Source organism: Somniosus microcephalus, chromosome 2 (assembly GCF_052327205.1).
Source record: "Somniosus microcephalus isolate GS21.2 chromosome 2, FLI_Smic_1.0, whole genome shotgun sequence".
Lineage (NCBI taxonomy): Eukaryota > Metazoa > Chordata > Chondrichthyes > Squaliformes > Somniosidae > Somniosus > Somniosus microcephalus.
In genome coordinates, this window is record NC_140988.1 from 389,781,617 (window position 1) to 389,807,311 (window position 25,695).

Sequence of the window (25,695 nt, forward strand, 5' to 3'; positions counted from 1 at the left end):
AAGCTGTGGAATTCTCTACCACAGAAGGCTGTGGAGGCCAAGTCACTGAATATATTTAAGAAGGAGATCGATAGATTTCTAGACACAAAAGGCATCAAGGGGTATGGGGAGAGAGTGGGAATATGGTATTGAGATAGAGGATCAGCCATGATCATATTGAATGGTAGAGCAGGCTCGAGGGGCCGACTGGCCGACTCCTGCTCCTATTTCTTATATTCTTAATTCTTCTTTCAGACCACCAGCTGCTGCAGTCCTGGTGAGAAAACATTGAGTAGCAGGGACAGGGAAGGTGACTGGCTGTGAATCTCAGGAGATGGAACGAGCGAGCCTCTGTGCCTGGCACCTCCCTCATTCACAAACTGTCCTGGCTGGTGCAGCCACTGCACGTCACAGCACCTCAACCTCACCTCCTGCCCAGTGGTTTTAACTCTCTGTCTGCAAGTTAGCCAGGACACAGTGCCAGCAGGTCATCGGGCAATGCTCGCACTGTGACCCCGGCCCTGCTCACACCCGCACTGTGGCCCCGCTCACACTCGCACTGTGACCCCTGGCCCCACTCACACTTGCACTGTGACCCCCGCCCTGCTCACACTCACACTGTGACCCCTGGCCCCGCTCACACTTGCACTGTGACCCCCGTCCTGCTCACACTCGCACTGTGACCCCTGGCCTCGCTCACACTTGCACTGTGACCCCCGCCCTGCTCACTGTGACCCCTGGCCCCGCTCACACTTGCACTGTGACCCCCACCCTGCTCACTGTGACCCCTGGCCCCGCTCACACTTGCACTGTGACCCCCACCCTGCTCACACTGTGACCCCTGGCCCCGCTCACACTTGCACTGTGACCCCTGGCCCCGCTCACGCTCGCACTGTGATTCCCCCGGCCCCACTCACACTTGCACTGTGACCCCCGCCCTGCTCACACTCGCACTGTGACCCCTGGCCCCGCTCACACGCGCACTGTGACCCCTGGCCCCGCTCACACTCGCACTGTGACCCTGGCCCCACTCACACTCGCACTGTGACCCCTGGCCTTGCTCACACTCGCACTGTGACCCCCGCCCTGCTCACACTTGTACTGTGACCCCTGGCCCCACTCACACTCGCACTGTGACCCCTGGCCCCGCTCACACTCGCACTGTGACCCCTGGCCCCGCTCACACTCGCACTGTGACCCCTGGCCCCGCTAACACTCGCACTGTGACCCCTGGCCCCGCTAACACTCGCACTGTGACCCCTGGCCCCACTCACACTTGCACTGTGACCCCCACCCTGCTCACACTGTGACCCCTGGCCCCGCTCACACTTGCACTGTGACCCCTGGCCCCGCTCACACTCGTACTGTGATTCCCCCGGCCCCACTCACACTTGCACTGTGACCCCCACCCTGCTCACACTCGCACTGTGACCCCTGGCCCTGCTCACACTCGCACTGTGACCCCTGGCCCCGCTCACACTCGCACTGTGACCCCTGGCCCCGCTCACACTCGCACTGTGACCCGTGGCCTTGCTCACACTCACACTGTGACCCCCGCCCTGCTCACACTCGCACTGTGACCCCTGGCCCCACTCTCACTTGCACTGTGACCCCCGCCCTGCTCACACTGTGACCCCTGGCCCTGCTCACACTTGCACTGTGACCCCTGGCCCTGCTCACACTCGCACTGTGACCCCTGGCCCCGCTCACCTTCACAATGAGATCCCTGGGACAGGGAACTCCGAGGCTGGAGCCTCACCTGGGGATTCAGGTCTGTTGGATTGGCTGCTTCCTGACAACACATCGCTGAGCTTCAGGATTCTTCGGGGAACAAGTGAACCAGGACGGCTGGAGAAGAGCGGGTCTGACTGCAGACTGCCTGTCCTCGCATCGCCCCAGGGTTCACTCACTGTCCCAATGTGGTTTGTTCACAGGCTGGAGCGTACATTTACTGACCAACACTGCCATCAGTCTGCGCCCTCGACCCCATCCGCCCCTCGACCCCTCCCTCGGCCCCAACTGCCCCTCAGTGCCCTGCTGTACCTCCAACTTCCCTCTGATTCTCCCTGCTGTAGGCTCACTGCCCCTGGTGCCCTCAGGCAGTCTGCTGTCCGGCTGGCTCTGTGAGTTTGAGGTTGTGTGTTGCTGCCTCTGTCGTGTTGAAGTTTACATTATTATTCTGTGGTTATTTGCCTTGTCCAACACATCACTGTGATCTAATTTATTCCCATCTCACTGGTGCCAATAATTTTCTGGGGTAGTTCCTACTGAACCTCCCAGCTCAGTCCCAGCTCCCAGCTCGCTCCCAGCTCCCAGCTCACTCCCAGCTCAGTCCCAGCTCCCAGCTCAGTCCCAGCTCCCAGCTCAGTCCCAACTCAGTCCCAGCTCGCTCCCAGCTCAGTCTCAGCTCGCTCCCAGCTCTGTCCCAGCTCGCTCCCAGCTCAGTCCCAGCTCCCACCCAGCTCAGTCCCAGCTCCCAGCTCAGTCCCAGCTCAGTCCCAGCTCCCTGTTCGCTCCCAGCTCAGTCCCAGCTCGCTCCCAGCTCAGTCCCAGCTCCCTGTTCGCTCCCAGCTCAGTCCCAGCTTGCTCCCAGCTCAGTCCCAGCTCCCAGCACAGTCCCAGCACCCAGCTCAGTCCCAGCTCCCAGCTCGGTCTCAGCTCCCTGCTCGCTCTCAGCTCAGTCCCAGCTTCCAGCCCTGTCCCAGCTCGGTGCTCGGTCCCAGCTCCCTGCTCGCTCCCAGCTCGTTCCCAGCTCAGTCGCAGCTCCCACTCTGACCCCAGCCCCGCTCACACTCACACTATGACCCCGGCCCCACTCACACTCACACTGTGACCCCCAGCCCCGCTCTCACTCACACTAGGAGCCCGGCCCCACTCACACTCACACTCTCTGTGACCCCAGCCCCGCTCACACTCACACTAGGAGCCCAGCCCCGCTCACACTCACTGTGACCCTGGCACTGCTCCAGCCAGGTGACAGCGTAACTGCTAAACCCCATTTCATCGTGTTCGGTGTGTTTAACAACTGACAAATCACCTCTTTATACAATGTGACTTTTCTAATAAAATAAAGTTTTGCTTGTTGTGACTCTCTTCAATTTCATTGTCTACGCCTGTCTGTGTGTACCTGGGGGGAGGGAGAGTGGGGCCGGGGGGGGAGTGGGCCCGGGGGAGGGAGAGTTTGGGCCGGGGGGTGGGGTGGAGAGTGGGCCCTGAGGGGCGGGGTTTTAGTTTCTAGGGGTGGGTTTAGTTGCTAGGGGCGGGGTTTAGTTTCTAGGGGCGGGGTTTGGTTTCTAGGGGCGGGGTTTGGTTTCTAGGGGTGGGGTTTAGTTGCTAGGGGCGGGGTTTAGTTTCTAGGGGCGGGGTTTGGTTTCTAGGGGCGGGGTTTGGTTGCTAGGGGCGGGGTTTAGTTTCTAGGGGCGGGTTTAGTTTCTAGGGGGCGGAGTTGATTTCTAGGGGCGGAGTTTAGTTTTTAGGGGGCGGGGTTTTGTTTCTAGGGGCGGGGTTTAGTTCCTAGGGGTGGGGTTTAGTTTCTAGGGGCGGTGTTTGGTTTCTAGGAGCGGGGTTCAGTGACGATGTCTCGGGGGGTGGGGTTTGGTTTCTAGGGGCGGGGTTTGGTTTCTAGGTACGGGGTTTAGTGACGATGTCTCGGGGGGTGGGGTTTGGTTTCTAGGGGCGGGGTTTGGTTTCTAGGTACGGGGTTTAGTGACGATGTCTCGGGGGGCGGGGTTTGGTTTCTAGGGGCGGAGTTTAGTTTCTAGGGGGCGGGGTTTAGTTTCTAGGTGTGGAGGTGCCGGTGTTGGACTGGGGTGGACAAATGTAAGAAATCACACAACACCAGGTTATAGTCCAACAGCTTTATTTGAAATCACAAGCTTTCGGAGCGCTGCTCCTTCATCAGGTGAAGTGGAGAGATGCATAAAAACACAGCTTATATAGTCAAAGTATATAAGCTGTGTCTTTATGCATCTCTCCACTTCACCTGACGAAGGAGCTGTGCTCCGAAAGCTTGTGATTTCAAATAAAACTGTTGGACTATAACCTGGTGTGTGATTTCTTACATCTAGTTTCTAGGGGGCGGGGTTTAGTTTCTAGGGGGCGGGGTTTAGTTGCTAGGGGCGGGATTTAGTTTCTAGGGGGGCGGGGTTTAGTTTCTCGGAGCGGGGTTTGGTGACGAGGTCTCGGGGGCGGGGTTTAGTGACGATGTCTCGGGGGGCGGGGTTTAGTGACGATGTCTGGGGGCGGGGTTTAGTGACGATGTCCGGGGGCGGGGTTTAGTGACGATGTCTCGGGGGCGGGGTTTAGTGACGATGTCTCGGGGGGCGTGGTTTCAGCGTCGAGTCACGGGTGAGTGTTCGGGCGGGAATAAAATAACTGACTAAAATACCCAATAACAGTGAGTGACTGTGTGTAAAATACCCAATAACAGTGAGTGACTGTGTAAAATACCCCAATAACAGTAAGTGACTGTGTGTAAAATACCCCAATAACAGTGAGTGACTGTGTGTAAAATACCCCAATAACAGTGAGTGACTGTGTAAAATACCCCAATAACAGTGAGTGACTGTAAAATACCCCAATAACAGTGAGTGACTGTGTGTAAAATACCCAATAACAGTGAGTGACTGTGTGTAAAATACCCCAATAACAGTGAGTGACTGTGTGTAAAATACCCCAATAACAGTGAGTGACTGTGTGTAAAATACCCCAATAACAGTGTGTAAAATACCCAATAACTGAGTGACTGTGTAAAATACCCAATAACAGTGAGTGACTGTGTGTAAAATACCCCAATAACAGTGAGTGACTGTGTGTAAAATACCCCAATAACAGTGAGTGACTGTGTGTAAAATACCCCAATAACAGTGAGTGACTGTGTGTAAAATACCCCAATAACAGTGAGTGACTGTGTAAAATACCCAATAACAGTGACTGTGTAAAATACCCCAATAACAGTGAGTGTGTGTGTGTAAAATACCCCAATAACAGTGAGTGACTGTGTGTAAAATACCCCAATAACAGTGAGTGACTGTGTGTAAAATACCCCAATAACAGTGAGTGACTGTGTGTAAAATACCCAATAACAGTGAGTGACTGTGTAAAATACCCAATAACAGTGACTGTGTAAAATACCCCAATAACAGTGAGTGTGTGTGTGTAAAATACCCCAATAACAGTGAGTGACTGTGTGTAAAATACCCCAATAACAGTGAGTGACTGTGTGTAAAATACCCCAATAACAGTGAGTGTGTAAAATACCCAATAACTGAGTGACTGTGTAAAATACCCAATAACAGTGAGTGACTGTGTGTAAAATACCCCAATAACAGTGAGTGACTGTGTGTAAAATACCCCAATAACAGTGAGTGTGTAAAATACCCAATAACTGAGTGACTGTGTAAAATACCCCAACAACAGTGAGTGACTGTGTGTAAAATACCCCAATAACAGTGAGTGACTGTGTGTGAAATACCCCAATAACAGTGAGTGAAATACCCCAATAACAGTGAGTGACTGTGTGTAAAATACCCCAATAACAGTGAGTGACTGTGTAAAATACCCAATAACAGTGAGTGACTGTGTAAAATACCCCAATAACAGTGAGTGTGTGTGTAAAATACCCCAATAACAGTGAGTGACTGTGTGTAAAATACCCCAATAACAGTGAGTGACTGTGTAAAATACCCCAATAACAGTGAGTGTGTAAAATACCCAATAACTGAGTGACTGTGTAAAATACCCAATAACAGTGAGTGACTGTGTGTAAAATACCCCAATAACAGTGAGTGACTGTGTGTAAAATACCCCAATAACAGTGAGTGTGTGTGTGTAAAATACCCCAATAACAGTGAGTGACTGTGTGTAAAATACCCCAATAACAGTGAGTGACTGTGTGTAAAATACCCAATAACAGTGAGTGACTGTGTAAAATACCCCAACAACAGTGAGTGACTGTGTGTAAAATACCCCAACAACAGTGAGTGACTGTGTGTAAAATACCCCAATAACAGTGAGTGACTGTGTGTGAAATACCCCAATAACAGTGAGTGAAATACCCCAATAACAGTGAGTGACTGTGTGTAAAATACCCCAATAACAGTGAGTGACTGTGTGTAAAATACCCCAATAACAGTGAGTGTGTAAAATACCCAATAACTGAGTGACTGTGTAAAATACCCAATAACAGTGAGTGACTGTGTGTAAAATACCCAATAACAGTGAGTGACTGTGTGTAAAATACCCCAATAACAGTGAGTGACTGTGTGTAAAATACCCCAATAACAGTGAGTGACTGTGTGTAAAATACCCAATAACAGTGAGTGACTGTGTAAAATACCCCAATAACAGTGAGTGACTGTGTGTGAAATACCCCAATAACAGTGAGTGAAATACCCCAATAACAGTGAGTGACTGTGTGTAAAATACCCCAATAACAGTGAGTGACTGTGTGAAATACCCCAATAACAGTGAGTGACTGTGTGTGAAATACCCCAATAACAGTGAGTGAAATACCCCAATAACAGTGAGTGACTGTGTGTAAAATACCCCAATAACAGTGAGTGACTGTGTGTGAAATACCCCAATAACAGTGAGTGACTGTGTGTAAAATACCCCAATCACAGTGAGTGACTGTGTGTAAAATACCCCAATCACAGTGAGTGACTGTGTGTAAAATACCCCAATAACAGTGAGTGACTGTGTAAAATACCCCAATAACAGTGAGTGACTGTGTGTAAAATACCCCAATAACAGTGAGTGACTGTGTGTAAAATACCCCAATCACAGTGAGTGACTGTGTGTAAAATACCCAATAACAGTGAGTGACTGTGTGAAATACCCCAATAACAGTGAGTGACTGTCACTAATCCCACGATCCAGCTCTTGGTCTGTAGCCTATAGGTTCCGACATTTAAAGTGCATATTCAAGTACCTTTTAATTGTGGTGAGGGTTTCTGCCTCTTCCGCCCTGTCAGGCACTGAGTTCCAGACCCCAACCACCCTCTCCTCAAATCTCCTATAAACCTCCGACCAATTACTTTCAATCTGTGCCCCCTGGTTATTGACCTCTCTGCTCAGGGAAATCGATCTTTCCTGTCCATGAAGAAACCTCACTGAGACACACAGAAACTAAACCCGGAAGTCTAAACTAGATTTAAATCATGTACAGAAGGAGAATAGAGAGGGAAAGCAAAATGGGATTAAGACAGAGGGAAAAGAGACCGAAAGAAAGTGAATTAAAAAAAAATTAATTTGCTGTTTTCCAAATCTCCAACCCGTGGATGTGCGGAGACCGAGTAAGCAGTTAAAGTGGCCGGGAGGCCTACCCGCCAATGTCCCACACCTTTCCTGATTTTAACCTGCTGTTGTGAGCAGGCAGCAAGTGTATACTCCGGGCCCGTGTGTGTGGGGGGAACTGGCTGCCATGTATTTCTCTGCTGTGGCTGTTAATTGTGATGTTGGACACGGGTTTGTGTTGTGCAGGTGTTCCAATCGCTTTGCTCCAGCGATGGCGGGCCTGACGCTGACTGAGGCCCGGATGCTGCTCCACAATAAGTTTGTGGTGGTTCTGGGAGACTCCAGTAAGTATCAACTGCGCAAGGTTTTGTTGGAGTGGGTTTGTGTTGTGTTGGATGTGGGACATACAGCAACAACTCACAGCACATCTAACCTGGATCGCACTTGGTTGAGGTTTAGAGGCTGTTTTTAGAGAGAAAACGTTTGTTTATACAGAGCCTTTCACCGTTTCGATGTCCCAAAGCGCTTTACAGCCAATGAAGTACTTTTGGAGTGTAGTCACTGTTGTAATGTAGATTGGTACGATAGAGATAAAAGATCGTGATGTAGAACTGGAATCAGTGGGAGGAGCTAAGAAACAGCAAAGGGCAGAAAACATTGGTGGGAGTTGTGTATAGGCCACCAAACAGTAATGGTAATGTAGGGCACAGTATCATTCAAGAGATTAGAAGTGCATGTAACAAGGGCAATACAGTAATCAGGGGGGACTTTAATCTACATATTGACTGGGCAAATCAAATTATCACTAGTGTGGAGGACGAATTCTTGGAATGCATGCGAGATGGTTTCCTGGATCAGTATGTGGAGGAACCAACCAGGGAACAGGCTATTCTGGAACTGGTACTGTGTAATGAGAAAGGGCTAATCAATAATCTTGTGGTAAAGGGGCCTTTAGGGACAAGTGACCATAATATGATTGAATTTTACATTAAGTTTGAGAGTGATGTAGTCCAATCTGAAACTAAGGTCTTCAATCTAAACAGAGGAAACTACAAGGGTATGAGGGACAAGTTGGCCATGGTAGATTGGGAGACTACACTAAAAGGTATGAAGGTGGACATACAATGGCTAACATTCGAGGAAATGATGCATAATTTGCAACAAACATATATTCCTCTAGGGCATAAAAACCCAAAAGAAAAAATGATCCAACCATGACTAACAAAAGAAATTAAAGCTAGTATGAAGTCAAAGGAGGAAGCTTATAAAGTTGCCAGAAAAAGCGGTCAGCCCGAGGATTGGGATCTTGTTAGAAATCAGCAAAGGGGGACCAAGAAATTGATAAAGAAAGGGAAAATGGAATATGAGCACAAACTAGCGAAAAATATAAAAACGGATTGTAAAAGCTTCTATAGGTATGTGAAAAGGAAAAGACTGGCGAAGGTAAATGTAGGTCCTTTACAGTCAGAGACGGGAGAATTTATAATGGGGAATGAGGAAATGGAGGAGGAATTAAATAAATACTTTGTTTCTGTCTTCATGGAGGAAGACACAAAAAACCTCCCAGAAATACGAGAAAACCAAGGGTGTGGCGAGAATGAGGAACTTAAAGAAATTATTATTAGTAAAAAAACAGTACTAGCAAAATTAATGGGACTAAAAGTTGACAAATCCCAAGGACCGGATGACCTACATCCTCGGGTTTTGAAGGAGGTGGCCATTGGGATAGTGGACGCATTGGTTGTCATCTTCCAAAATTCTATAGATTCTGGAACAGTTCCTGCAGATTGGAGGATAGCAAATGTAACCCCACTATTTAAGAAAGGAGGGAGAGAGAAAACGGGGAACTACAGACTTGTTAGCCTCACATCAGTAGTTGGGAAAATGCTGGAATCTATTATAAAGGATGCAATAACTGGGCACTTAGAAACTAATAGTAAGATTGGGCAGAGTCAACATGGATTTAGGAAAGGGAAATCCGGTTTGACAAACCTATTGGAGTTCTTTGAGTATGTAACTAGTGGAGTAGACAAAGGGAAACCGGTAGATGTGGTGTATTTAGATTTTCAGAAGGCCTTCGATAAGGTCCCACACAAGAGGTTGGTGAACAAAATTAGGGCACATGGAATTGGGGGTAATATACTAGCATGGATTGAGAATTGGTTAACAGACAGAAAACAAAGAGTAGGGATAAACGGGTCTTTTTCAGGATGGCAGGCTGTGACTAGTGGGGTACCGCAAGGATCGGTGCTTGGGCCCCAGCTATTCACAATCTATATCAATGATTTGGATGAGGGGACGAAATGTAACATTTCCAAGTTTGCTGATGATACGAAGCTAGGTGTCAGTGTCAGTTGTGAAGAGGATGTGAAGAGGCTTCAAGGGGATCTCGACAGGCTCAGTGAGTGGGTGAGAACATGGCAGATGGAATATAATGTGGATAAATGTGAAGTTATCCACTTTGGTAGAAAAAACAGAAAGGCAGAGTATTTCCTAAATGGTGAAAGCTTGGGGAATGCAGATGCTCAAAGGGACCTGGGTGTCCTTGTACATGAGTCACTGAAAGTGAATGTGCAGGTGCAGCAAGCCATTAGGAAGGCAAATGGTAAACTGGCCTTCATTACAAGAGGATTTGAGTACAGGAGTAAAGAAGTCTTACTCCAATTATATAGGGCCTTGGTGAGACCACACCTGGAGTACTGTGTACAATATTTGCCTCCTTACCTAAGGAAGGATATACTTGCCACAGAGGGAGTGCAATGAAGGTTCACGAGATTGATTCCTGGGATGATGGGACTGTCGTATGAGAAGTGATTGAGTAAACTAGGCCTGTATTCTCTTGAATTCAGAAGAATGAGAGGGGATCCCATTGAAGCATACAAAATTATTACAGGGCTTGATAGGGTGGATGCTGGGAGAATGTTTCCCTTAGCTGGGGAGTCTAGAACCAGGGGCCACAGCCTCAGGATAAAGGGTCGGCCATTCAGGACTGAGCTGAGAAGAAATTTCTTCACACAGAGGGTGGTGAATCTTTGGAATTCTCTACCCCAGAGGGCTGTGGAGGCTCAGTCATTGGGTATATTCAAAACAGAAGTGGATAGATTTCTGACTAGTAAGGGCATCAAGGGATATGGCGATTGGGCTGGTGAATGGAGTTGAGGCAGAAGATCAGCCATGATCTCATTGAATGGTGGAGCAGGCTTGAAGGGCCAAATGGCCGACTCCTGCTCCTATTTCTTATGTTCTTATGAAACGCGGCAGCCAATTTGTGCACAGCAAGCTCCCAGAAACAGCAATGTGATAATGACCAGATTATCTGTTTTAGTGATTTTGGTTGAGGGATAAATATTGGCCCAGGACTCCGGGGAGAACTCCCCTGCTCCTCTTCGACATAGTGCCCAGGGCTCTTTTACGTCCACCTGAGAGAGCAGACGGGGCCTCGGTTTAACATCTTTTCTGAAAGACGGCACCTCCGACGGTGCAGTGGAGTGTCAGCCTGGATTGTGTGCTCCAGTCTCGGGAGTGGGACTTGAACCCACAACCTTCTGACTCCGAGACTTGAGTGCGACCCACTGAGACCGGGCTGACACTATATAGTAAATTCTTTAGAAGACCAAAGGGATATTGATAAGATGAGAGAATGGGCGAAGATGTGAGGAAGTGTGAGATGGTGCATTTTGGTGAAAGCAGCAGCAGTAATGACCGTGAATAGAGGAGCTCAGGGCTGTGGGGAGCAGAGGGATTTGGGGCGACAGGTTCACAGGACATTAAAGGCAGCACCTCAGGGTGAGGAGATTATAAATAAAGCTCATGGGATTCTAGTACGATAGCAAAATACTGCAGATGTTGGAAATCCGAAATAACAACAGAAAATGCTGGAAAAACTCAGCAAGTCAGGCAACATCCGTGGAGAGAAATTTGAGTTGACGTTTCGGGTTTGACCCTTCTTCAAAACTGGAGAGAAAAGGAACTAGATCTTTTGTCCGATCGCAGCCCTGCCTTCGATCTAGTTCCTTTTCTCTCCAGTTTTGAAGAAGGGTCAAACCCGAAACGTCAACTCAAATTTCTCTCCACAGATGTTGCCTGACTTGCTGAGTTTTTCCAGCATTTTCTGTTGTTATTTCTCATGGGATTCTAGTTTTTCTAGCAAGAGGTATAGAATATACAAACCAAGAGCTTATATAAAACCTTAAGCCCTCCGTTAGAGACTGTGTGCAGCATTGTTCTCCAGACTATAGGAGGATATTGGGGCTTTCGAGAGGGGACGAAACAGAGTCACTGGGGTGCTGCCTGGTATGAGGGAATCCAAAGAAATGGCTTTCCCCCCATTGGAATAAGGCAGATTATGGGGCGATGGGAGAGAAGTGTTTAAATGATGAAAGGCCGGGACGGGGGATAGAAGCAGACTATTCCAGCAGTTGAGGGTCTAGAACAACAACAACTTGGATTTCTATAGCACCTTTAATGTAGTAAAATGTCCCAAGGTGCTTCACCGGAGCGTTAGAACAACATTTGACACCGAGCCTCATGAGATATTAGGGCAGATGGCCAAAAGCTGGGTCAAAGAGGTAGATTTTAAGGAGCATCTTAAAGGAGGAGAGCGAGGCGGAGAGGTTTAGGCAGGGAAATCCAGAGCTTAGGGCCCAGGCAGCTGAAGGCACGGCTGCCGATGGTGGAGTGATTAAAATCAGGGATGTTCAAGAGGCCAGATACCTCCGGGGGTGTGGGGGGCTGTTGTGAGTCTAGAGGAGATTACAGGGATAGGGAGGTGCAAGGCCAGGGAGAGATTTGAAAACAAGGATGAAAATTTTAAAATCGAGACGTTGCTTAACCTGGATCAAATGTAGGTCAGCGAGCACAGGGGTGATGGGCGAACAGGACTTGGTGCAAATTAGGACACGGGCAGCCGAGTTTTGGAGTGTTTAAGTAGGGTAGAACGTGGGAGGCCAGCCAGCAGTGTGTTAGAATAGTCAAGTTCAGAGGTAACAAGGGCAGGGATGAGGGTTTCGGCAGCAGATGAGCTGAGGCAGGGGCGGAGACGGGCGATGTTCCGGAGGTGGAAATAGACAGATAAGTGGTCAGCAGCTCATTTTAGGGTCAAATACGACATTGAGGTTGCGAACAGTGTGGTTCAGCCTCAGACAGATGTTAGGGAGAGGGATGGAGTCGGTGACTCGGGAATGGAGTTTGTGGCGGGGACCGAAGACAGTGGCTTCGGTCTTCCCAATATTTAGTTGGAGGAAATTTCTGCTCATCCAGTCCTGGATGTCGGACAATTTCGAGACAGTGGAGGGCTCGAGGGAAATGGTGGTGAGGTAGAGCTGGGTGTCATAGAACAGTTACAGCACAGGAGGAGGCCATTCAGCCCATCGACCCCATGCCGCTCTCTGCAAGAGCCCTTCAGCTAGTCCCGCTCTCCCGCCCTTTCCCTGTAGCCCTGCAAATTTTTTTCCTTCAGGTACTTAACCAATTCCATTTTGAAAGCCACGATTGAATCTGCCTCCACCACCCTTTCAGGCAGTGCCTTCCAGATCCTAACCACTCGCTGTGTAAAAAAGTTTTGCCTCATGTCGCATTTGGATCTTTTGCTAGTCACCATAAATCTGTGTCCTTTGGTTCTTGACACTTCTGCCAATGGGAACAGTTTCTCTCTATCTACTCTGTCTAGTCCCATCATGATTTTGAACACCTCTATCAAATCTCCTCTCAACCTTCTCTGTTCCAAGGAGAGCTACACCAGCTCTCCAGCCTATCATAGAAACATAGAAGATAGGAGTAGGCCATTCAGCCCCTGGAGCCTGCTCCGCCATTCAATGAGATCATGGCTGATCATCCAAATTCAGTACCCGGTCCCTGCCTTCTCCCCATATCCACCTAACTGAAGTCCCTCGTCCCTGGAACCATTCCAGTAAATCTTTTCTGCACCCTCTTCAAGGCCTTCACATCTTTCCTAAAGTGCGGTGCCCAGAATTGGACACAATACTCCAGTTGAGGCCGAACCAGTGTTTTATAAAGGTTCATCAGAACTTCCTTGCTTTTGTACTCTAAACTGTAACTAGTGGGGTGCCACAGGGATCGGTGTTGGGGCCTCAACTATTTACAATCTACTTTAATGACTTGGATGAAGGGACCGAGTGTAATGTAGCCAAGTTTGCTGATGATACAAAGATGGGTGGGTTAGCAAGTTGTGAGGAGGACACAAACAATCTGCAAAGGGATATAGACAGGCTAAGTGAGTGGGCAAAAAATTGGCAGATGGAGTATAATGTGGGAAAACGTGAGGTTATCCACTTTGGTAGGAAGAATAGAAAACCAAAATATTTAAATGTAGAGAGACTACAGAATGTTACGGTACAGAGAGATCTGGGAGTCCTCGTACATGAAACACAAAAAGTTAGCAGCAGGTACAGCAAGTAATTAGGAAGGCAAATAGAATGTTGGCCTTTATTGCAAGGGGGATGAAGTATAAAAGCAGGGAAGTCTTGCTACAACTGTACAGGGCGTTGGTGAGACCACACCTGGAGCACTGCGTACAGTTTTGGTCTCCTTATTTAAGGAAGGATATACTTGCATTGGAGGCAGTTCAGAGACGATTCACTCGGTTAATTCCTGAGATGGGGTTGACTTATGAAGAAAAGTTGAGCAGGTTGGGCCTATACTCATTGGAGTTTAGAAGAATGAGAGGGGATCTTATTGAAACATGTAAGGTTCTGAGGGAGATTGACAGGATAGATGCAGGGAGAAACGTCAACTCAAATTTCTCTCCACGGATGTTGCCTGACCTGAGTTTTTCCAGCTTTTTCTGTTGTTATTTCGGATTTCCAACATCTGCAGTATTTTGCTATCGTAATAGATGCAGGGAGGATGTTTCCCATCGTCAGGGAATCTAGGACGACGGGGCACAGTCTCAGAATAAGGGGTCGCCCATTTAAGACGGAGATGAGGAGGAATTTCTTCACTGAGGGTCGTGATTCTTTGGAATTCTCTACCCCGGAGAGCTGTGGAGGCTGGGTCATTGTATATATTCAAAGCGGGGATAGACAGATTTTTGAACGGTAAGGGAGTCGAGGGTTATGGGGAACGGGCAGGGAAGTGGAGTTGAGGCCAAGATCAGATCAGGCATGATCTTATTGAATGGCGGAGCAGGATCGAGGGGCCGAATGGCCTCCTCCTGCTCCTATTTGTTATGTTCTTATGGCTGATCTTCTGCCTCAACTCCACTTAGCCTGTCTACATCCCCTTGAAGCCTCCTTGCGTCCTCCTCACAACTTCCATTCCCACCCAGCTTTGTATCATCAGCAAACTTGGATATATTACATTTGATCCCCTCATCCAAATCATTGATGTAGATTGTGAATAGCTGAGGCCCAAGCACTGATCCTTGCGGTACCCCACTAGTTACAGCCTGCCAACCCGAAAATGACCCATTTATTCCTACTCTCTGTTTTCTGTCCGTTAACCAATCCTCAATCCATGCTAGTATATTACCCCCAATCCCATGAGCCCTAATTTTGTTTAATAACCTCTTGTGCGGCATCTTATCGAATGTCTTCTGAAAATCCCAAATACACCACATCCACTGGTTCCCCCTCATCTATTCTGCTAGTTACAATCTCAAAAAACTCCAACAGATTCATCAAACATGATTTCCCTTTCATAAATCCGTGTTGACTCTGCCCAATCCTATTATTATTTTCTAAGTGCCCTGTTACCACGTCCTTAATAATAGATTCTAGCATTTTCCCTGCTACTGATGTCAGGCTAACTGGTCTGTAGTTCCCCGTTTTCTCTCTCCCTCCTTTCTTAAATAGTGAGGTTACATTTGCTACCTTCCAATCCGCGGGAACCGTTCTAGAACCTATGGAGTTTTGGAAAATGACAACCAATGCATCCACTATCTCTATGGCCACCTCTTTCAAAACCCTAGGATGTAGGCCATCAGGTCCAGGGGATTTATCGGCTTTCAGTCCCATTAATTTCTCTAGTATTGTTTTTTTTAACTACACTAATTTCTTTCAGTTCCTCATTCTCGCTAGACCCTTGGTTCTCCACTATTTCCGGGACGTTTTTTGGGTGGTCTTCCGTGAAGACAGACACAAAGTATTTGTTTAATTTCTCTGCCATTTCCTTATTCCCCATTATAATTTCTCCTGTCTCAGCCTGTAAGGGACCCACATTTACTTCCGCTAATCTTTTCCTTTTTACATATCTATAGAAGCTTTTACAGTCTGTTTTTATGTCTCTCGCTAGTTTACTCTCATTCTATTTTCCCTTTCTTTAACAATTTCTTGGTCCTCCTTTGCTGAATTCTAAAATCCTCCCAATCCTCAGGCTTACTACTCGTTTTGGCAACATTATAAGCCTCTTCCTTTGATCGAATACTATCTTTAATTTCTCCTGTTAGCCACGGTTGGACCACTTTCCCTGTGGGGTTTTTGTGCCTTAAAGGAATGTATATTTGTTGTAAATTATGTATTAATTCTTTAAATGCTAGCCATTGCTTGTCTACTGTCATACCTTTTAATGTAGTTTCCCAATCTGCCTTAGCCAACTCGCCCCTCACACCTACGTACAGGAAACTTCGCGATATCCGGCACCGGCGTGATGCCGATCTATGAAAACTTCCGGACAGACCAGCGCTAATGTTGAAGGATATGGAGGTTTTCATCTCCGTATCTGACAACAAACACTGTTGCTTAGCAACAGCTTGTAAACAGTCGGCCGGTACCTTGGAAGCGTCTCTGTAGCTTAGCAACAGCTTCAGAGAGGCTTTCCAGAGACTGACTGTTTTAAAAAAAAAAAAAAAAAAAATGCTAGGAGAAGAAAAAAAAAGGAAAAAAACCTAACAAAACGACTGCTGATTTCTGCCGTTAGATCGAGGTTTCCGGACATACAACCTCCGGATAAACCAAAGTTTCCTGTAATTTGCTTTGTCGAGATTTAAGACCCTAGTTTCGGATTTAACTAAATCACTTTCAAACTCAATATAAAATTCTATCATATTATGGTCACTCTTCCCTAAAGGTCCCTGTACTACAAGGATATTAATTAACCCTTTCTCATTGCACGGTGGCATAGTGGTTAGCACTGTTGCCTCACAGCGCCAGGGACCCGGGTTCAAATCTGGCCTCGGGCGACTGTCTGTGTGGAGTTTGCACATTCTCCCTGTGCCTGCATGGGTTTCCTCCGGGTGCTCCGGTTTCCTCCCACAGTCCAAAGATGTGCGGGTTAGGTTGATTTGGCTATGATAAATTGACCCTTAGTGTTAGGGGATTAAATACGTGGGGTTACGGGGATAGGGTGGGATATGTGTCGGTGCAGGCTTGATGGGCCGAAATGGCCTCTATCTGCACTGTAGATTCTGTGATTCTGTGAATACTAGATCTAAAATAGCTTGTTCCCTAGTTGGTTCCTCAACATACTGATCTAGAAAACTATCTTGCATACATTCCATGAATTCGTCCTCCACACTATTACTGCTAACTTGGTTTGCCCAGTCGATTTGTAGATTAAAGTCCCCCATGATTACAGGATTCTCAACCTGATATCTGTCATACGTCCTTTTTTTCTGTTTCATCTTACTTACTCTCTATCTCTTTCGTCATCCAGGGAGCTCTGGCTTTGGTTGCCCTACCTTTCCCTCGTGGGAATGTACCTCGACTATACCCGAACCATCTCCTCTTTAAAGGCAGCCCATTGTTGGATTACAGTTTTGCCTGCCAATCTTTGATTCCAATTTACCTGGGCCTGATCCCATCTCAACCCACTGAAATTGGCCTTCCTCCAATTAAGTATTTTTACTCCAGATTGCTCCCTGTCCTTTTCCATAGCTAGTCTAAACCTTATGATACTCTGATCACTGTTCCCTAAATGTTCACCTACTGACACTTGCTCCACTTGACCCACCTCATTCCCCAGAACCAGATCCAGCAATGCCTCCTTCCTCATTGGGCCGGAAATGTACTGATCAAGAAAGTTCTCCTGAACACACTTCAGAAATTCTTCCCCCTCTCTGCCCTTTACACTGTAAATCTGTCAATTTAATCTGACATAAGAAACTCGTTCGTGGCTCCAACAAACCACTCTGGGCACAGGTATATTGTTTATAAGCTCAGCAGATTTGTATTTACATTCAGTACAAAGAAGTAATATTTAACAAGATGCTAGTCGACAGTGAACACTCGGCGGAAAGCCTCCAAGCGACTGCAGTCTTTCTTTTGCTGTGTTCTGTTGACCGCCGCCTTTCTTCCTCCTCCGCTAGGTTTTCGTACTGCCTCCAGTGTTCAATTGCTGCTTTGTTCTATCTTTTTCCCTCTCAATATACGTTGCAGCTTGCAGCTGCCAGGGCTGTCTCCCCATTCTTGTTAATACGATCATCCCTTGACCTTCAACAGTACAGTCTGTGGTTTATCCCGTTATCATCCTTTCCTCCCTCTTGTTGAATGAGTTATTCTTTCCCTGAGAACTTTTACACAAACAAACTTCCCACGAGTTGCTGCAGATGTCTTTTGCCTTTTGCACAACTCGTTACCTAGCCTGGTCTGCAACTTCAGCGATCAGGGATGTTAGATGTTGAATACCCTCTATCTTACTTTGTAACTTAAACACTAGATCAGCACTATTCTCGCAGTTAACATAATGTTGGCTTAATTTTACCATCATGCTTTACTTCTCGGCCTTGTACGGTGTTAGCTAAGCTTACACACATTGCAGTTACTTTTATCATCTATTTAAAATCATTATTACACATAAAAAAACAAGCAGGTAAGTTCTATCTTACAACACTATTACTATCCCAGTCTATATTAGGATAGTTGAAGTCCCCCATTATCACTACTCTATAGTTCCTGCATCTCTCTCTAATTTCCCTGCAGATTTGCTCCTCAGTATCTTTCCCACTAGTTGGCGGTCTACAGAATACACCCAGTAGTGTAATGGCACCTCTATTGTTTCTCAACTCTAACCAAATAGATTCTGTCCTTGACCCCTCCAGGACATCCTCTCTCTCCAGCACTGTAATATCCTCCTTAATCAATACTGCCACCCCACCTCCTTTCTTTCCTGAGCACCGATCCCTGCGGTACCCCACTAGTCACTGCCTTCCACTCGGAAAAAGACCCGTTATGCCAACTCTTTGCTTCCTGTCTGCCAACCAGTTTTCTATCCAAGTCAGTACCTTACCCCCAATCCCATGTGCCTTAATTTTGCACGCTAATCTCTTATGTGGGACCTTATGGAAAGCCTTCTGAAAGTCCAAATACACCACATCCACTGGTTCTCGATCTTCCTTGCTGCAATGCTCCATCTCACCCTCAGTAAGCTCCCCGCTGGAGTGGAGCTAATCTACAGAACAAACGGGAAACTGTTTAACCTCCGTCGCCTCCAGTCCAGATCCAAGGTCGTCCCATCCTCTGTCGTCGAATTACAGTATGCGTCTGCGCACATTCGGAGGTCGAACTCCAAACCATCGTCGACACCTTCACCGAAGTGTACAAGAGCATGAGCCGCCGCCTTCTTAGGCAGTCCCTTGGAACCGAGGATGACTTGCTTCCACACTAAAAATGAGTTCTCAGCTGACTGATGAGTCCAATGCGGGATCTAGTCTCTGTAGCAGTACGGCGTTCCGGTCTGTCACTGTTGGGGTTGTCCATGAGGGTCCTGACGTTCCAGGTCCCAAGCTTCATTTTAAAGGGTGGAGATGCCTGTGCGTGAATTCTTTTAATGTGGGGTGGCCATTGCACACCAGCTACCACACGGGCTTGACAGAGCAAGGTCTTGGTCAGGTCCTCTCTGCCTGGGATTCATGGGCTGCAGTGTGGTCCTCCCGACCCCGCTGCTGGTCCATGCTGCACCACTCCTGGGCCGCGACCTCGTTGCTGGGCCTCGCCCTCGCCCCTGGGCCCGGTCCCCTTATAGTGTGTCTCCTTCCAGTGAGTGTGCCCCGCGGTGTCTCCTTCCAGTGAGTGTGTCCCGTGGTGTCTCCTTCCGGTGAGTGTGTCCCGTGGTGTCTCCTTCCGGTGAGTGTGTCCCGTGGTGTCTCCTTCCGGTGAGTGTGTCCCGTGGTGTCTCCTTCCGGTGAGTGTGTCCCGTGGTGTCTCCTTCCGGTGAGTGTGTCCCGCGGCGTGTCTCCTTCCATTGAGTGTGCCCTGCGGTGTCTCCTTCCAGTGAGTGTGTCCCGCGGCGTGTCTCCTTCCAGTGAGTGTGTCCCGCGGTGTCTCCTTCCAGTGAGTGTGTCCCGCGGTGTCTCCTTCCAGTGAGTGTGTCCCGCGGCGTGTCTCCTTCCAGTGAGTGTGTCCCGCGGCGTGTCTCCTTCCAGTGAGTGTGTCCCGTGGTGTCTCCTTCCAGTGAGTGTGTCCCGCGGTGTCTCCTTCCAGTGAGTGTGTCCCGCGGCGTCTCCTTCCAGTGAGTGTGTCCCGCGGTGTCTGCTTCCAGTGAGTGTGTCCCACGGTGTCTCCTTCCAGTGAGTGTGTCCCGCGGCGTCTCCTTCCAGTGAGTGTGTCCCGCGGCGTGTCTCCTTCCAGTGAGTGTGTCCCGCGGTGTCTCCTTCCAGTGAGTGTGTCCCGCGGCGTGTCTCCTTCCAGTGAGTGTGCCCCGCGGTGTCTCCTTCCAGTGAGTGTGTCCCGCGGCGTGTCTCCTTCCAGTGAGTGTGTCCCGCGGTGTCTCCTTCCAGTGAGAGTGTCCCGCGGCGTGTCTCCTTCCAGTGAGTGTGTCCCGCGGTGTGTCTCCTTCCAGTGAGTGTGTCCCGCGGTGTCTCTTTCCAGTGAGTGTGTCCCGCGGCGTGTCTCCTTCCAGTGAGTGTGTCCCGCGGCGTGTCTCCTTCCAGTGAGTGTGTCCCGCGGCGTGTCTCCTTCCAGTGAGTGTGTCCCGCGGCGTGTCTCCTTCCAGTGAGTGTGTCCCGCGGCGTCTCCTTCCAGTGAGTGTGTCCCGCGGCGTCTCCTTCCAGTGAGTGTGCCCCGCGGCGTCTCCTTCCAGTGAGTGTGTCCCGCGGCGTGTCTCCTTCCAGTGAGTGTGTCCCGCGGCGTGTCTCCTTCCAGTGAGTGTGTCCCGCGGCGTCTCCTTCCAGTGAGTGTGTCCCGCGGCGTGTCTCCTTCCAGTGAGTGTGTCCCGCGGCGTGTCTCCTTCCAGTGAGTGTGTCCCGCGGCGTCTCCTTCCAGTGAGTGTGTCCCGCGGCGTCTCCTTCCAGTGAGTGTGCCCCGCGGCGTCTCCTTCCAGTGAGTGTGTCCCGCGGCGTGTCTCCTTCCAGTGAGTGTGTCCCGCGGCGTGTCTCCTTCCAGTGAGTGTGTCCCGCGGCGTGTCTCCTTCCAGTGAGTGTGTCCCGCGGTGTCTCCTTCCAGTGAGTGTGTCCCGCGGCGTGTCTCCTTCCAGTGAGTGTGTCCCGCGGCGTGTCTCCTTCCAGTGAGAGTGTCCCGCGGCGTGTCTCCTTCCAGTGAGTGTGTCCCGCGGTGTCTCCTTCCAGTGAGTGTGTCCCGCGGTGTCTCCTTCCAGTGAGTGTGTCCCGCGGCGTGTCTCCTTCCAGTGAGTGTGTCCCGCGGTGTCTCCTTCCAGCGAGTGTGTCCCGCGGCGTGTCTCCTTCCAGTGAGTGTGTCCCGCGGTGTCTCCTTCCAGTGAGTGTGTCCCGCGGCGTGTCTCCTTCCAGTGAGTGTGTCCCGCGGTGTCTCCTTCCAGTGAGTGTGTCCCGCGGCGTGTCTCCTTCCAGTGAGTGTGCCCCGCGGTGTCTCCTTCCAGTGAGTGTGTCCCGCGGCGTGTCTCCTTCCAGTGAGTGTGTCCCGCGGCGTGTCTCCTTCCAGTGAGTGTGTCCCGCGGTGTGTCTCCTTCCAGTGAGTGTGTCCCGCGGCGTGTCTCCTTCCAGTGAGTGTGTCCCGCGGCGTGTCTCCTTCCAGTGAGTGTGTCCCGCGGCGTGTCTCCTTCCAGTGAGTGTGTCCCGCGGTGTGTCTCCTTCCAGTGAGTGTGTCCCGCGGCGTGTCTCCTTCCAGTGAGTGTGTCCCGCGGTGTGTCTCCTTCCAGTGAGTGTGTCCCGCGGCGTCTCCTTCCAGTGAGTGTGTCCCGCGGCGTGTCTCCTTCCAGTGAGTGTGTCCCGCGGCGTGTCTCCTTCCAGTGAGTGTGTCCCGCGGCGTGTCTCCTTCCAGTGAGTGTGTCCCGCGGCGTCTCCTTCCAGTGAGTGTGTCCCGCGGCGTGTCTCCTTCCAGTGAGTGTGTCCCGCGGCGTGTCTCCTTCCAGTGAGTGTGGGCCGTACACTAAACATCTGTAAGACACACGTCCTCTACCAACCTGTCCCTGCCACACAGTACTGCCCCCCGATTATCAAATCCACAACGAGGCCTTGAACAACGTGGGCCACTTTCCATACCTCGGGAGCCTACCGTCAACAAGGGCAGATGTCGATGACTAAGTCCAACACTGCCTTCAGTGTACCAGTGCAGCCTTCGGAAGAGAGTGTTTGAAGACCAGGACCTCAAACCCGGCACTAAGCTCATGGTCTACCCGCCCTCCTGTATGCCTCAGAGACATGGACCATGTACAGCAGGCACCTCAAAGCACTGGAGAGGTACCACCAACGCTGCCTCCGCAAGATCCTGCAGATCCATTGGCAGGATCGGCGCACCAACGTCAGTGTTCTCGCTCAGGCCAACATCCCCAGCATCGAAGCTTTGACCACGCTCGATCAGCTCCGATGGACAGGTCACATCGTCCGCATGCCCGATGCGAGACTCCTAAAACAAGCGCTCTACTCGGAGCTCCGGCACGGCAAGAGAGCCCCAGGTGGGCAGAGGAAATGCTTCAAGGACACCCTCAAAGCCTCCTTGAAAAAGTGCAACATCCCCACCGACACCTGGGAATCCTTGGCCCAAGACCGCACAAAGTGGAGGAGAAGCATCCGGGAAGGTGCCGAACACCTCGAGTATCTTTGCCGGGAGCAAGCGGAAGCCAAGCGCAGGCAGCGCAAGGAGCGCACGTCAACCCAGGAACCCCACCCACCCACCCCTTCAACCACCGTCTGCCCCACCTGTGACAGAGACTGTAGGTCCCGCATTGGACTCATCAGTCACCTGAGAACTCATTTTTAATGTGGAAGCAAGTCATCCTCGGTTCCAAGGGACTGCCTAAGAAGAAGGAGGTGCCGTGGACTTGGCTCTGGCTGTACTCCCCAGCGGAACCATCGCCGTCACCAGTATTCAGTACTGGATACTGGTTGGAGAGCGAGATGCACCCGGGGGTCCCCTGCACCACCCGCCCGGGGGACTTCCTGCACCACCCGCCCGGGGGACTTCCTGCACCACCCGCCCGGGGGACTTCCTGCACCACCCGCCCGGGGGACTTCCTGCACCACCCGCCCGGGGGACTTCCTGCACCACCCGCCCGGGGGACTCCCTGCACCACCCGCCCGGGGGACTCCCTGCACCACCCGCCCAGGGGACTTCCTGCACCACCCGCCCGGGGGACTCCCTGCACCACCCGCCCGGGGGACTCCCTGCACCACCCGCCCGGGGGACTCCCTGCACCACCCGCCCGGGGGACTCCCTGCACCACCCGCCCGGGGGGCTTCCTGCACCACCCGCCCGGGGGACTTCCTGCACCACACCCGCCCGGGGGGACTCCCTGCACCACCCGCCCAGGGGGACTCCCTGCACCACCCGCCCGGGGGACTCCCTGCACCACCCGCCCGGGGGACTCCCTGCACCACCCGCCCGGGGGACTCCCTGCACCACCCGCCCGGGGGACTCCCTGCACCACCCGCCCGGGGGACTCCCTGCACCACCCGCCCGGGGGACTTCCTGCACCACCCGCCCGGGGGACTCCCTGCACCACCCGCCCAGGGGGACTCCCTGCACCACCCGCCCGGGGGACTTCCTGCACCACCCGCCCGGGGGACTCCCTGCACCACCCGCCCGGGGGACTCCCTGCACCACCCGCCCGGGGGACTCCCTGCACCACCCGCCCGGGGGACTCCCTGCACCACCCGCCCGGGGGACTTCCTGCACCACCCGCCCGGGGGACGTCCTGCACCACCCGCCCTCCCCTTCTGTCTGGTGGTCACCCATTCCCTCGCTGCCTCACACTCTTACGCTGTGGGGTGACCACGTAGCCCTCAGTCTCACGGATGCACCGCAGTGACGCCAACTACTGCTCAAGTTCCAAAACCCGGAGCTTGAGCTCCTGCAGCCGATGGCACTTCCTGCACACGTGGTTACCCAGGACAGGGGAAGCCTCCTGGAGTCCCCACATGGCACAGGACTGAGGTGCTCTGCCATGCCTCTATTTATTCGGCTATTAACTAACTTAACAGAAATAGCTTAAGACCAAGAGTCTTAAAAGTTGGCTTTACCTTTAACTCCGGCCGCTTCTCTCCCTCTCTTAGTTAAGGTCCTTATTCAAACGATTATTTATAATTATAGTAATTCGTTTCTGTAGTTGTTAGAGAGAAGAAAATGCTAATACTCGCCCACCAATCGCCTGCGTGCAGCCATACGACGTCACTCCTTGTTTTTATGCTGTTGTTTTGGAATTTGCCGGATTTGGTCCGCAGGTCCTGCTCTGTTTAAGTTCTGCCGCCTTCCAGGTCCACATACACGTGGAAACTGACACTGCCTAGAACGAGAGGCCAGAGACACGAGATTAAATGTAAGAGATTTAGAACTGAGCCGGAGAACCCGCTCCCCACAGAGTTGTGAGGCTGTGGATTCACTCCCAGGGTGAGTGGCTGAGACAGAAACTGTCAACATTCCAGTTTAGATTGTCCGGGGGAGGAAGTGATGCAGGAACAGGTCGGGTAAATGTGATTAGGACTATTCGCTCACATGGAGGGTAAACCCCAGCACGGACTGGATGGGCCGTATCGCCTGTTTGCGTGTTGTTATTTCTATGTGCGCCGCTGCCCCGGACCCCGACTCTCCCTCTTTATCTGTCCGCTGATCAGTAACGCATATGTTCTGGATCTTTGCAGTACAGCGCACGGTTTACAAGGATCTAGTGGTGTTTCTGCAGACAGATAACTACTTGACGAATGCTCAACTCCACAGCAAGGTAGAGAGTTACACTGTATATAGAAGGCAGCGGGGGTTCCGGGGCCTGGTACAGGCGGCGGGTCCGGGGAACGGTACAGGCGGTGGGGGCTGGGGTCCGGGGAACGGTACAGGCGGTGGGCTGGGGTCCGGGGAAACGGTACAGGCGGTGGGGCTGGGGTCTGGGGAACGGTACAGGCGGTGGGGCTGGGGTCCGGGGAACGGTACAGGCGGTGGGGCTGGGGTCCGGGGAACGGTACAGGCGGTGGGGCTGGGGTCTGGGGAACGGTACAGGCGGTGGGGCTGGGGTCTGGGGAACGGTACAGGCGGTGGGGCTGGGGTCCGGGGAACGGTACAGGCGGTGGGGCTGGGGTCCGGGGAACGGTACAGGCGGTGGGGCTGGGGTCTGGGGAACGGTACAGGCGGTGGGGCTGGGGTCTGGGGAACGGTACAGGCGGCGGGGCTGGGGTCCGGGGGAACGGTACAGGCGGCGGGGCTGGGGTCCGGGGAACGGTACAGGCGACGGGGCTGGGGTCCGGGGAACGGTACAGGCGGCGGGGCTGGGGAACGGTACAGGCGGCGGGGCTGGGGCCCGGGGAACGGTACAGGCGGCGGGGCTGGGGTCCGGGAGCGGTACAGGCAGCGGGGCTGGGGTCCGGGGAACGGTACAGGCGGCGCGGCTGGGGTCCGGGGAACGGTACAGGCAGTGGGTTGTGGTGGGGTCCGGGGTGCAGGTCAGGCGGTGTCGAGCCCCCGGGCGTGTGTCGGGCCCCCGGGTGTGTATCTAACGGCTCAGACTGTGTTGTTTGAAGGGCGAGCGGAGCTTTGCGGGAGATCTGCTGGTGGAAGGCGGGAAGCTGAGTAATGGCACGGACTATCGGGAAGCTCGCCAGTTCCGCAGCCCCTCTCACCTGCTGCGCTTCTACTTCATCACCCGGGTCTACTCCAGCTACCTGGAGAGTATCCTGTCCGATTTCCAAGCGGGATTGCAGCCAGACGTCCTCATCGTGAACTCGTGTGTTTGGGACATCTCCAGGTACGGTGCTGAGCGGGAAGGAGGGAGGGGGAGAGAGTGAGGGAAGGAGGGAGGGGGAGAGAGTGAGGGAAGGAGGGAGGGTGTGGGAGGGAGGGAGCGAGGGAGGGGGAGAGAGTGAGGGAAGGAGGGAGGGGGAGAGAGTGAGGGAAGGAGGGAGGGGGAGAGAGTGAGGGAAGGAGGGAGGGGGAGAGAGTGAGGGAAGGAGGGAGGGGGAGAGAGTGAGGGAAGGAGGGAGGGGGAGAGAGTGAGGGAAGGAGGGAGGGGGAGAGAGTGAGGAAGGAGGGAGGGGAGAGAGTGAGAGAGTGAGGGAGAGTGAGGAGAGAGTGAGGAGGGGAAGAGTGAGGGAGGGGAGAGAGTGAGGGAGGGGAGAGAGTGAGGGAGGGGGAGAGAGTGAGGGAAGGAGGGAGGAGAGTGAGGGAAGGAGGGAGGGGGAGAGAGTGAGGG

The 25,695-nt window shown here is 51.6% G+C and overlaps 2 protein-coding genes across 2 annotated transcripts in view; both read left to right on the top strand.

Annotated features, from left to right (window-relative positions):
• The window catches only part of adam19a (ADAM metallopeptidase domain 19a), a 279,529-nt gene extending 276,462 nt beyond the window's left edge, over positions 1 to 3,067 (top strand). The window contains exon 24 of the mRNA XM_085967554.1: positions 235 to 3,067. Coding sequence (XP_085823680.1) covers positions 235 to 271 — 37 coding nt within the window. The 3' untranslated portion in view covers positions 272 to 3,067. The remainder of the gene's footprint in view (positions 1 to 234) is intronic.
• A 1,212-nt stretch (positions 3,068 to 4,279) lies between these two features.
• The window catches only part of fam113 (family with sequence similarity 113), a 25,053-nt gene continuing 3,637 nt past the window's right edge, over positions 4,280 to 25,695 (top strand). The window contains exons 1-4 of the mRNA XM_085967563.1: positions 4,280 to 4,326; positions 7,462 to 7,559; positions 24,158 to 24,237; positions 25,028 to 25,256. Coding sequence (XP_085823689.1) covers positions 7,487 to 7,559; positions 24,158 to 24,237; positions 25,028 to 25,256 — 382 coding nt within the window. The 5' untranslated portion in view covers positions 4,280 to 4,326; positions 7,462 to 7,486. The remainder of the gene's footprint in view (positions 4,327 to 7,461; positions 7,560 to 24,157; positions 24,238 to 25,027; positions 25,257 to 25,695) is intronic.